At 48.2% G+C, this 13224-nt stretch overlaps 1 protein-coding gene across 1 annotated transcript in view; it reads right to left on the reverse strand.

Moving 5' to 3' along the window:
- Window positions 1–680: 680 nt before the first annotated feature.
- LOC8040805 (L-sorbose 1-dehydrogenase-like) overlaps window positions 681–13224 on the reverse strand; it is a 38924-nt gene continuing 26380 nt past the window's right edge. The window contains exons 7-12 of the mRNA XM_040222773.1: window positions 12637–12804; window positions 11973–12117; window positions 10298–10461; window positions 5664–5922; window positions 5039–5258; window positions 681–834 (exon numbers count right to left, since the gene is read on the reverse strand). Coding sequence (XP_040078707.1) covers window positions 681–834; window positions 5039–5258; window positions 5664–5922; window positions 10298–10461; window positions 11973–12117; window positions 12637–12804 — 1110 coding nt within the window. The remainder of the gene's footprint in view (window positions 835–5038; window positions 5259–5663; window positions 5923–10297; window positions 10462–11972; window positions 12118–12636; window positions 12805–13224) is intronic.

Here is a 13224-nt window from a genome sequence, read left to right on the forward strand (position 1 = left end):
TCGCTGCATCTCCGGTTAGTGTCGAAAGAAATCCAGCACTACGGAACTTTTCTTAGATATAAACGCCCAATGAACCGAAGTATGTTTGGATGGATACGGCTGAACCCTTTTAACCGGACGGCGGCTCGCGTCACCTAGCCAAAGTTTCTAATTCCAACAATGAATCGATCTCCATTTCATATCGCCGCTAAGCACTAGCATTCATCTAGCATTCTCTTCAACTCAAAGTTACCATCCGTGCGACGGTGACGCCCTCAACCTTCTCCACAAAAATTCGGCGCTAAGCGGCGAGAGCTCGAACCACGCTTGGCGTCCGGAAGGAGCGTTGCGCTGCCTGTCCTGCGCCCTCAGCGATCCATCCGAGTCGCGGAGGAAGCAGAAGAGGAAGCGCTCTCTATCCGGACGCCAACCATGGGGTTCCAACTTTCGCGGCTGCGTGGTGATGCCCTGCGCCTGTGCAGAACTCACGTTACGCGGATGTAGAGAAAGCTGCTGATAGGTTTTGACTCGGGTAGAGTTGATAAAACGCCAAAGATTTAACGGCTACCCCCCCCCCCCCCCCTTTCCTCTTTTTTTTTTTTTGTAATATCTTTTGAGCGTGTTGTCCCGCAGAGTGTACTCCGTACGCATTCGGCTCTGCGCGGGGGCCCCGGCCCAGAGCAGCTCAGTCGACCTATGTCCTAGACGCCGGAGGGCTTCGGGTCGTACTCCTCCTGGATCATGGCGGCTCCCTTCTCGGCGATCATGTGCGTCGCTGCGTTCAGGTTGGCCGTGATCACGATGGGCATCACGGACGCGTCGATCACGCGCAGTCCCGCCACTCCGCCTCGAACCCTGCAGTGAGAGAGAGAAAGAGAGAGTGAGAGAGAGATAGAGTGAGGGAGGGAGGAAATAGGGAGGAATGGTGGGAGGGAGGGAGAGAGAGGGCGAGACACACGACCAGGGGCGTCACTAGGGCAGACGTGTACGTAGTTTAACTAAGTTACTCTAGTTGAACTACTTTTCTGAGTAGTTTAGTAACTTTTAGTTACATTTCTATTTCGGTAATCAGTAGTTTACTTTAAATGCCTTTTCCGAGTAACTTCTAATCAAATTAGAAATTACTTTTGAATTTTAGTGTTAGCTTTGATAATCAGCAAACATTCCTCCACTAAAAGATTAGATGTTGGAAGATCAGCTGATATTGGCAGAGAGAGGCATGCGTCCGAAAACCCCTAAATGTTTTACCAGCCTTCCACTGCAACAACCCTGCTACGAGGCGCAAGGAGTGGACAGACGCGTAGCATGTGAGGCCGAGTACTATGGGACTAACGCCGAAGGCTGGCGTTGTTTGTGTCCCGAAGCCCAAGGAGACTTGATGCACTTAAAGGAAGAACTTGTCCCCGCTTCCCCCATCGTAATAACTCTCGTCCACTACTCGAGGTGTACACGCTAAACCCTCACTCAAAGGAGGCACAAAAATGCGGGTTTGCTCTGGAACTCATCTGATGCATTCTAAGATTGTACTTGTACTTTTGTAAAATATTTTTTCTGGTACTTTCCGCGGAAAGCACAACTCCCGACTTTAAAATACATTCCCCAAACTTAAAAAAAAAAAAAAAAAAAATGTATTGTCGTGTAAAAGCGCGCTATCGTCTTTCGGGACGTCATCTGGTCATTTCTCTAAGTGAAGTAAAGGCGGCCATAAGACCGATACAAATAATCGCCTTATTAATTTATTAAGTTAAATAGTTCGTCAGCGAGAGTCAAGCAACTACTTTGTGGCAACTGGACTTTATTTAATATTTGCCGTCATTTCCGAGAAGACTGATGCAGCTCCGATTACCTCTGGATCAATACATACCAGTTAAAAACACTGTTTAGGGCAGGGTTGGCCAGGCTGACCCGTCCTAAGAGCCCCAGACAAAACCACGAAACTTTCCGTTTCAAATAAAACCTTTCAGTTGCGAGTACAGCTGTTGTCCTGCCATGTCTGTTCCCTTTTTCGTCCTCGTTTTTTGAAGCTGTGACACCCACCATGCCACGAAACTTCTGTTCAGAGCAATAAGCGAAACTCTTAACTACTTTCAAGCTATCCGAGTGAAAAGCAGTCCAACTGCACGTAAGATAGCAGTAGCAGAAGACTACCAAACCTCAACCTGTTTTTTTATTTAAAATGTGTTCCATTTCTCTTTTTGGGGAAGTGTTCGTGTGATCGGGTGGGAAGCGAGGGGGGGGGGGGGGGGGGGGGATAGCGATCCGTACTTTAGGCACACGAACAGTCGGATGCGGCTCGCGAGCCGCAGCTTGGGTTCCCCTGGTATAGTGGATGAAAAGGCATTGTGTAGTTTACTTTGAAAGTATATCGCATTATAGTACTTTACTTGACATGCATTGCACCCGGTGTACTTACGACTTTACTTGAAGTGCATAACCTCTCATATACTTTGTACTTCACTTCAAGTACTTTTTTTATGCACTTCACGGAACACTGTAAACAAGCAAACACCATCTGCAAAATCAAGCTGAGGCAGTGCTAAACCTCCAAATAGAAATGGTACATCACGGCGCAGTACATCATTGGCCAAAAAACAGACAAGTACAAAATAATTAGGCATGAAGCGGAACCAGTTATTAAGGCATTTCTGTAAAATCAGAAGCCGCTTTATATTTGATTAGCAGAACTTTTCTAACGGATCAAATCATATATGCAGTTTTTTTACCATAAAAATATAAAAGTAACTTCAAAAGTAATTCGCTACTTTTTACGGTAGTTAGTAATTTACTAAATTACTTTACATTGAAGTAATTTCTACTCTACTCAAATTACTATTGAGGCCAATAATCATTAACTTAACTTAATTACTTTATCTGAGCAACTCGTACCTGTCTGCACTAGGGTCAGTGCCACCCGGGGCGGTAGGCCGCCGCGACACCGCCCCCCACTACCCCCCTCCCCCCCCCTCCCCCCTCCCCGACCCGGTGATTGCCCGCCGCAATACACCTCCCCTCCTCCCCCGCTCGTTGGCCGTAGCGACCCTTTCTTCCTTTCTCTAGCCAGCTGCACCCCCCTGAGCGCTGCACCTTGGGCGGTGCAGCGCTCATCAAAGGATCGATTCCAGCGAGCGCTCACAGGCCATCCATCGGAGAGCGCGATGCATTCCGGGAGACGTGACGTCAACTGACTTGGCACGGGCAAAGCTGCTTGCGGGCTGGCGTGGTTATGAGCTCCGCCACTTAGGGTCGTCGACGCATTACAACCTGGCCCTTGTTAGTTGCGCCTACCCAGAGGAGTTGAATAGGCCAGGAGAGGAGGGAAATCCGGTTGGACGGGGCTCCCGCGCACGCAACTTGCAGTCATACTTGTGCGGAGCGGCGCTGCTTTTAATAGGGAGTTTTCGTAGATGGTTTTCGCCTTCCCGCAACGTTCTCCACAACCCGCTACGATACCCGGAACTCTGCAATCAAAACCATATCGGCGGCAGGCGGAGTAGCGGCTTCTTCGTTGCGCAGGGCTTAGCAGAGGGAAAAACGTAATCTACGAAAACTCCTTCATGTCAGTGACGTAACGACATTCGATCTATTTCTCTTAAATAATGTTTTGGTGTCTCTTATTCAAGCAAGACGTTGGTGTATCCGTGGTGTGGCCAGAACGTGGTTGACATTTCGACGATTAAATAAGCGCTACAGAATTTCGTAGCAGTATCCCTTTAAGGTTGGTTCACACAGCCCCGTTTACACACTTAGGTTTTTCTTTTTTTTACCACAACCGACTGGAGACGAGACCAGTTATTAAAAGGCCTCTGAAAATAAAAAAAAGATTTAAAAAGTCAGGGTAAAACACGAGTGTCAAAAAAATTAATTTTAAGCGCGCAAAAAAAAAAAAAAGTTTTTTTACAGCAATATTGACGGCGCGAGACGCGATTTAGTCGGTATATAGTCACCTCCTTTCCTTGGGATTTCGGGTCCGTGGAGAAGTGGATTGGCTTGGCCATCACGTTGAGGTGGAGAGAGTGTATGACCATCTCATTCAGGTGGAAAGAGCGTATGACTATTCCATGACGTCATGGACTTTGCGCGCAAGATATAAAATAAATCTCGCGCCGTAAATATTGCTCTAAACTTTTTCTTTTTCAAGCAAAATTAATTTTTCGACACACGTGTCTCAACAAGACTGTTTAAAAAACCATCTTTCTTTCTCTTCAGCGGCTTTTTAAGCCTTTTGGGATGACTTACGACCGGCTGCATTGCTCCTCTGCCAGTCGTAAGTCATCGCAAGATATTTAAAGACCGGTCCCGTCTCAGTCGGTCATGTACAGTTAAAAACACGTGTGTGAACGGGCCAATCGCTGTACTCTATGGAGCGCGTCCAACGAATAGCCACGTTTTGTAAATTGTACACTAGAAGCGGAGCGTCGCTATATAGCGGGAGCTTGCGTCGTCAACTCGAGCACGAATTGAGCAGGCGACCGCAGGGCCCGCGCTCCTCAGCATACGATCTAAGAAAGGTCCCTGAAGCCGGGGTCACGCTACTCGTACCTTATACAAAAGGCAGCCAGCAGACACTGTCCGCAGACGCGTGTTTTTTTTTTTTAATGCAAGATGGTCGTACAAGAACTCTCTACAGACATATTCGAAGCGTATACATTTATGTACGAAGCAAGCACGCTTCGAAAATGCATGAGGCGTGCCCGCAGATACTTCGGTCAATAGGGAGTTTTAGCCAACCGTTTTCGCAGGCCCGATACGGTACGATGGGATCCTCCAGTACGAAGTGCGCGTGCGCTACCGCATAAGACTCGCATGTGCGCAGTCCGTACCGGAGGGTCCCCTATAACGGTACCCTAAAACTCCCTTAAATTCCTGCTGGAAACACTGCGTCGAAACGCAATTGTGTGGTTCGACCTCAACGTGAAATGAGGTATATGTCCCGGGAAGAGGCGCGGAGTTCGCCTTGAATTGGGCCAATCAGGGCGTCAGAATCTGCCCCGTTGGTTCACTCCCACGAGGCTGTCTCGAGATGCACCAGGGACCGGTACCCCCTACGACCCCGCCGCACCTGAGCCTGCTGTCGACCACGGCGTGGGGGCCGTCACCCATCCGGGCCGTGCAGCAGGGGTGCCAGGTGGTGCAGGTGTACTGCGTGGCCATGCAGCGCAGGTACTGCTCGCTCCACACGTCGCCCTCGCCCTCGCAGGCCGGGAACACCGTGGGCCACAGCCGCGTGCCCAGCCTCGCGAACGCCGCAGTCTGCATGATCTCCACGGCCTTCTTGGCGCCTGCAGAGGGACTCGTCGTTGTACGCGCGTCGCTCTTTGAAGGGCTCTTCGTTACGGTGCTGGCACAACAAGTATAACGACAGTTACGGTTTTATGAATTCATGTCCACACTCGAGGACAACTTTCTAAAACAAAACACGGGAAGAAAAGTTGCGGGCACGTATTCTTTCCTTTGCATACAGTTTTCGTGACCAAATTTTCTGCCGTTGCGGCTCCCTCAAACTCCGTAGCCTCTAGAGCTACCACAAATTTCAAAGAACAGAACCTAAAGATATATGTAATCTTATGCAAAGCTTCTCCGAACACTGGCAAGTGCGCCACAGAAGCATGGAGGGCAGGGTTATCGTTGCGCATATTGTCCGCTGTAATACACACGTTGTACGCGGAGCAAGAAACAAAACACACAATTCATTATATGCACGGAAACGTGTTTTGATGTTTGGTTGTTGTTGGTTTTGTAGAATGATTTTATGACATTGCACTTGCCGAACGCTGCAGCCTCGACTTCCTCGGGATGCGAGAGGTAGTTGGGGTTGATGAGAGGTTTGCCGTGCGGGTCTGTGGTCTTTAGCCGGACGTAGCCCCTGGACTTGGGCCTGTTCAGTACGGGCGCCAGCTGGAAGCCGAACTTGCCGCGATGAGGCTTGTAGTACGCGTCGTACACCTTTCGCAGGGGGGGGGGACAAAATAAAAAAATATATTGGCGGAGATCGGATATCATTTCCTGCTGTGCGTATGCGCGCAGCGCGACATAAAACATTCTCAGGACAAGAATATGGTTATCTCTGCACAAAAACGGAAATAACAGAGAGAAAAGAAGGAAAAAAAAAACATAAACCCTTTTGCGTTTTTTTTTACTTTTTTTTTTTTTGTTTTTTGCGGTGTAAATTTTGTTTTTGGATGGCTCAGCACGGCTCAGCCAGAAGGAAGTGCACATCTTCTCAGACACCTCGAGCAAGTCTGTAGCAGCTGTGGCGTATCTGAGAACCACAGACTCAGATGATGCGTGTCATGTCGGCTTTATAATAGACAAAGCTAAGCTAGCACCACGTCCGCAGTACACCATTCCCAGGCTCGAACTGTGCGGTGCGGTACTGGCTGTGGAGCTGGCAGAGCTCATTCAGAAAGAAATAGACAAACAAATAGATGTGGCGCATTTCTACACTGACAGCAAGGTGATTTTGGGCTACATACACAACCAAACAAGGAGATTGTCCGTGTATGTCAGCAACAGGGTGGAAAGCATCAGAAAATCTACACAACCAGAACAATGGCACTAGGTTCGGACCGATACAAACCCGGCAGATCTTGCTACAAGATTCGTGCCCGCAGCCCGGCTGAGGGAGACGGCTTGGCTGACTGGTCCAGAGTTCTTAAATTGTCAAGAAGAGTCTTCATGCGTCTTACAGAACGAGTTTGATCTGATAGACCCAAGCACTGATGCCGAGATCCGGCCCGAAGCAAGCGTCTCAGCAATTAGTGTGACCACAAAGGGATTCGGCACTAATCATTTCAGTCGTTTTTCAAGCTGGTCTAGACTGTTGCCTGCAGTTGCATACCTCACACGTGCTGCTGACAACTTTTGGCGCCCTTCTCGTTCCGAGACAGCTGATCTACCACGTGGCCGCCTTCGAAGAGGACAGCTATCTGTGGATCATTTGTCTCTTGCGAAGAATCTCGTCATTCGCTCCGTCCAACTACAGGTTTTCCCGCTCATTTTAATCCAAGTGACGACCAATTTAATCCCGGGGTCACTCAATTTAATCCAAGCGCCATACAATTTAATCCAAGCGCCAAACAATTTAATCCCGAGGTCAGTCATTTTAATCCACAATATATATACGCACTTATTGTGTTCAGTGGTCGTGTTTCGCTTAAACATTTGGTAACTTAAAACAATTGTTTATACAATTAGAATTTTGGGGGGCAATTAATAATTTGATTACTAATGTGATTACTTTGAGTTACTAGTCCCACTATTGACGAGGCTTATTGATGTGTTGGTTACTCTTTGTAGAGCGCAGCTCTTAGGCACCCGTTTCCGGCTTGAACGGCGTCAGCGTCGGCGTCGGCGTAACCACGCGGTGCATGATGGGTAAATTCCCCCGCTAAATTTAGCGGAAAGTTTCCCCCGCTACATCTAGCGGAAAGTTTCCCCCGCTAAATCTAGCGGAAAATATTCCCCACTTAAGTTAACGGAAAATTTTCCCCGCTAAATCAAGCGGAAAAGTTTCTCCACTATATCTAGCGGAAAGTTTTCCCCGCTAAATCTAGCGGAAAATTTCCCCCGCTTTATTTAGCGGAAAACTTTCCCCGCTAAATCTAGCGGAAATTTTCCCCGCTAAATATAGCGGAAAATATTTAGCGGGAAATTTTCCCCGTTAAATCTAGAGGAAATGTTTTCCAGCAAGATTTAGCGGAAAATTTGACCCACTAAGTCTAACGGGAAATTTTACCTGCTAAATCTAGCGGAAAATTTTCCCCGCTAAATCTAGCAGAAAATATTCCCCGCTATATTTAGCGGAAAATTTCTCTCGCTAAATCTAGCGGAAAATCTTCCCAGCTAGATTTAGCGGAAGATTTGCCCCACTTAGTCAGTCGAGAGTTTTCACCGCTAAATCTAGCGGAATATTTTTCCCGTTAAATTTAGCGGAAATCTTTTCCAGCCAGATTGATTTAGCGGAAAATTTGCCCTGCTAATTCTAGATGGAGAAATTTTCTGCTAGATTTAGCGGGAAAAATTTTCCGCTAAATCTAGCTGGGAAAATTTTTAGCTAAATATACCGGGGAAAATTTTCCGCTAGATTTAGCGGGGGAAATTTTCCGCTAAACATAGCGGAAAAATTTTCCCGCTAGATTCAGCGGGGAAACTTTTCCGCTAAATTTAGCCAGGAAATATTCCTGCTAAATTTAGCGGGGAAAAAATTTCCGCTAAATTTAAAAGAAAAATTTTTTCGCTAAATTTAGCGGAGTAAATTTTACGCTAGATTTAGCGCGGAAAATTTTCCGCTAGACTTTGCGGGGCAACATTTCCGCTGAATCTAGCTGAGAAAAATTTCCGCTAGATTTAGCGGGGAGAATTTTCTGCTAAATATAGCGGGAAACATTTTTCGCTAAATTTAGCAGGGAAAGTTTCCTGCTAGATAAGGCGGCGAAGATTTTCCGCTGGACAGCGGGGCGAATTTTGCGCTAAATCTAGCTGGGAAGATTTTCTGCTAGATTTAGCGGGAGAAAGTTTCCGCTAGACTTAGCGCGGCAAATTTTCCGCTTTATCTAGCTAGTAAAAGTTTCCGCTAAATTTAGCGGGGAAAAATTTCCACTAGATGTAGCGGGAAAATTTTTCTGCTAAATTTAGTGGGAAAGTTTACCCATCATGCTCCGCGTGGTAACGCCGACGGCGACGCCGATGCCGACGCCGTTTAAGCCGGAAAGGGGTGCCTAAAAGCTGTACTCTAAAAGGAGTAACCATATCAATTAAGCCTCGTGAATAGTAGGAGTAGTAACACAAAGTAATCACATTAGTGATCAAATTATCTATTGCCCGCCAAAAATTCTAATTGTATGAAGAATTGTTCTAAGTTACCAAATGTGTAAGCGAAACACGCCCAGTGAACACAGTAAGTGCATATCTATATTGTGGATTAAATTGACTGACCTAGGGATTAAATTGTATGGCGCTTGGATTAAATTGAGTGACCCCGGGATTAAATTGGTCGTCGCTTGGATTAAAATGAGCGGGAAAACCTGTAGAATTGGAGAAGCCAGCAGCAAACGCTGGGCTGTGCTGTTTACGTGCATGAGCATTCGGGCGGTCCACATCGAAGTCATAGAGTCCATGGATGCTTCAAGTTTTATTAACGCTCTCAGAATATTTTTTGCACTCAGAGGACCTGCGAAACAGCTACGATCCGACTGTGGAACCGATTTCGTCGGAGCATGTTCAGAGCTCAACCTGAGGACTAGTGGTCTCGACAACAACAAAGTGCAACCATTCCTTTCAAGCCAAAATTGCAGTTAGGTTTTCACCCCTCCTCATTCGTCTCACTTTGGAGCAGCTTGGGAGCGAATGATGGGAATCGCACGTCGTATTTTGGATTTCAGGAATCGCATGTCGTATTTTGGACTTCATGTTGTTGGAACACAGACCGAGCCGTCTCAGCCTGAAGTTCTGGTGACATTTTTGGCAGGGGTTTCAGCAATCATAAATGCTAGATCTCTTATTCCTGTTTTGATGGATCCGGAATGCTGGGACATCTTTTCTCCGTCTACACTCTTTACCCAGAAGGTTGGCGGAGACACGTTACCGCCCGGCGAGTTCAACGTCAGGGATCTCTACAGAAGTCAGTGGCGTCAAGTGCAGTGGTTGGCACACTCCTTTTGGCACCGTTGGCGACGTGAGTTCCTGACAACGCTTCAGAGCCGTCGCAAGTGAAAGGATAGCCTTCGAGACCTCAAGGAAGGTGACATTGTGCTCCTAAGAGACAAACAGGTTCACCGCAACGAGTGGCCTATGGGTGTGATCGTGAACACTTTCCCGAGTGCAGACGGAGAAGTACGAAAAATAGAGATCAAGACGGCGACCAGAGCAGAACTAAAAACTTTCCGAAGGCCAGTCACTGAGACTGTCCTTCTCATCTCAAGTGAAGACTGATCCGAAACTTCAGTGCGTTTCCAGATTTTGTAAACGTTGCCTTATAGTGTCATAGTGGTATCTCGTGATACCAGACGGGGAGTGTGCTGTTACTGCGGTGTAGTTGAGTTTGGACTTGCTCGGGTTAGCCGCATCGCGTTGGCATCAGATTGTGCCGTGTGCGTTTTCTTCCTTTTTTGTTTTTGGACTCGTTCGATCTGGGACCATCATGTAACTCGCTACTAGGAAGCACCGTCTTTTAAGGTGGTTGTTATGGACATAAAAGTACAGTTTTCTATGACATCCAATCGTTCGCTACCTGAGGAGTGGCCGCTCTAAGGCGCGCCATGGAATCAGAATACTTTGTGACAAAAAACGCAATGCATTTTCAGTCGCCTTGAGAACTCACCTCCTTCGTGAGCCCGCTGTCCAGAAGGTAGCGCTCTCCCTCGCTGCTGCTGGGCGAGATGGACAGTAGCACTATCTCGATGTCCGGGAAGTCCAAACTGGCGTTCACGTGCGGAGTGCTCACGAAAGCGACGGCTTCGATACCCGCCGGCACGGCCAGGGGCCCTGCGTCAGGACGAACGGCTCGAACGTGCGGGCTAAGGCGGCAGCCCTCGTGCACCAAGTCAGGTCGCGTGCGGAGCCCTACCATCTCTCGCCACCTATGGCACTTTTCTCGCAACCTGATCTGAGGGCACTTCGACCTGTACCGTCATGCCAAGCTGCTCTCAGACGCTCCTGCGCGCGATCATCGATCATTGGTCAAAGAACAAGCAGCTCTCATTGCTACCCCGTGGTCACGCGCTGTTTTGTTGTCAAAAGAGACGCGTCCACCTTCTTGCCACCGAGACCTCGGGGCTTCTTGTGGGTTTGATCGCTCGAAGAAGTTAGGTCACTGACACCGAGTGTATGGTGATGTAGGGCTCGAACCGCAAACAATGACTAATAACGCGGGACCTCGGAGTACTGTCAGTGTCCTTGCACTACCGCCTAGAAGACAAATGGCCTGCACCGTTCCCATCCAACCTTCATCACTAGGGGATCCACACAGCGGCGCCTGGCTTGCGTCAACAGCTCCACCAGCGCGTCCTGCAGCGTCTAACAACGAGCGCGACGATTACACGCGGAGGTTCCAAGACGCAGACGCGCTTGCCGCTTTGCGGAGACTCTCGCCAAGCTTCCTCTTGTTCGACGCTTGGGCGGGTCTGAGGTCCACTAACGATGATTCCATGCGAAGTCCTTGTCTTCTAGGTAGTCTTGGTTTGACGCGAAGATAAATTAGAAGAGTACGTTATTCGAAATGATAATCCCAAGTCTCGAAAACGTCCTCGAGCTTGCCGTATAACAATTCAGCAGTGTAGCAAGACCTGAGCTATTCGAGTTTCAAGATTGGCGAGTAGATGTTTCGGTGGCGCCCTCTTATGGTTCCTATCCTTGACGTCATGTCCAAAATAACCGATAGCGAGCGACAAGGATACGATGGTGCGTAAAAAGCGCGATGGAAGCCATCCTGTTCCTAAATCAACGCTGTCAGAGCTGAGAGTGTGACAAATATTTCCGTCGATGAGAGCAGAAAATGTTCCCGCTCGAGACGGTGAGTGATTGACCAATCGTGGAAGGCCGATCACAGCGGCGCTTTGGGTCACGCACATCGCCAATTGATGAAGTGAAATTAACTTCTGGTGCCTGGCGCAAATTCCTACCGGTTTGGTAATGTGTAGCATAATGTATTGACGCTTTACACACGCGCCAGAATACAGCCGCCATTGCTGACCTTCTCCTGTTTTACCGAGATACCAAGCCACTGAAATTGGTGTGGACGAGCCTCCACAAAGGCCAATGCTGGGGAGCAAGACACAATAAAATCTAAAATGTCGATAACCTGGCCTGCTATGGTAATAATGAAGTGAAGTAAACGTAATAAGGGGGAACAAAAACTGAAGGTCAGTTATGGCGGCGCCCATGCACAGCTGCTGCAAAGCGTCTATACCTTCGTTGCGGTTCGGCGCAGTGCGGTGCAGTTTGGCAAAACAACCGCGTTACTTTCAACGCGTGCCAGTCGAGCGAAAGTGCGACACCTTTCGAGCCGAAGGCGTACTGGGTGACGGTGGAGATGCTCTTCAGATTCAGCTCGGCGTCCGTCTGCGTGGTGGCGGCTATTCCCCCGACGAAGAAGTGGTCCTGGAGACCCTCTCCCACCGGCAGGTCAGCGACCACGGGAATCTGACGAGGCAACGATTCTGTACTATTCTACGACAGTGCCTTTGAGGCTTACAAAAGTGACCTTATGGCCACACGTATAGACCACGAAATTATTTTAAGCCGAAACCTTTTCTTCCTTATATGTGTAAGCATTTTATTAGTCTAGTCAGATTTCTAGATTAGGAATGCTTACGTTAGACTGGCGGGTGTCCCAGTGCTATAACGTCTGCCTCAAAGTTGCTGGTTACATTCAAACACGTTATGGTAAAGGGTGAAATAGTACGATCAAAACGTAGATAAGGTCTGCGTTTTGATAAGGTCCGAGGGAACAGCATTCCCGTAGATATCTCATTAGGTGAGACATCCTGTAGAGTGTCGCACCCGCAAAACCATCTTCCTACAGGTCCCCGAGAAGCTCATCAACGCCGATTAGCCAAGTGACACCTTTCGATCTCAAATGTGATTTTCGCTGGGGCACTGTCAAATGAAAGACTTCAAGTTATTTTACAGCCATCTTAAGCCGTGTCAAAGTTAACTCACGTCCAGCTCTTTCAGGTGATGCGCCGGTCCAATGCCCGAGAGCATCAAGAGTTGAGCCGTGCCGATGGCGCCGCATGACACGATCACTTCTCTCCTGGCCAGCACCTTGCGGTCTTCGGCGCCTCTTTCAAACTTGACTCCGTACGCATGCTTCTTTTTGAACAGAATCTGCGTCCAGAATCAAGCCGGGAAATGGTACGATGCACTAACGTGTTCACGAACTTCGTTCGTTCGGAGTTTTAATTTTATCGCTCGTATACCGCTTCCACTTGAACGCGGTGAAATTTGAATATTTATTTTTCATTCAGCGCCAGGGGAACCAAGTGGCGGAGCTGCGAAGAAATACAGCATTACAAGCGTGGTATCTAGGCTGGGGCACTACGAGTGCAAGCCCATGCAGCATGTCATCGTGAAAGTAACGTTGGCAGGATTTCAGCTTCACGTGCTTGCCGACACATGCGAATACATATAACAGCGGTCAAATGCAGAGCTCCAATGTTTCCAAATTTATAGTCAAGCGTGCGGCCCCCACAACCCAGTATGCGCGTGTTCCTAACTTCGGAAAGCGAGCAAATCATGCGCCATACG

The sequence above is a fragment of the Ixodes scapularis genome, unplaced genomic scaffold (genome assembly GCF_016920785.2).
Source record: "Ixodes scapularis isolate PalLabHiFi unplaced genomic scaffold, ASM1692078v2 PGA_scaffold1__304_contigs__length_218370807, whole genome shotgun sequence".
NCBI lineage: Eukaryota > Metazoa > Arthropoda > Arachnida > Ixodida > Ixodidae > Ixodes > Ixodes scapularis.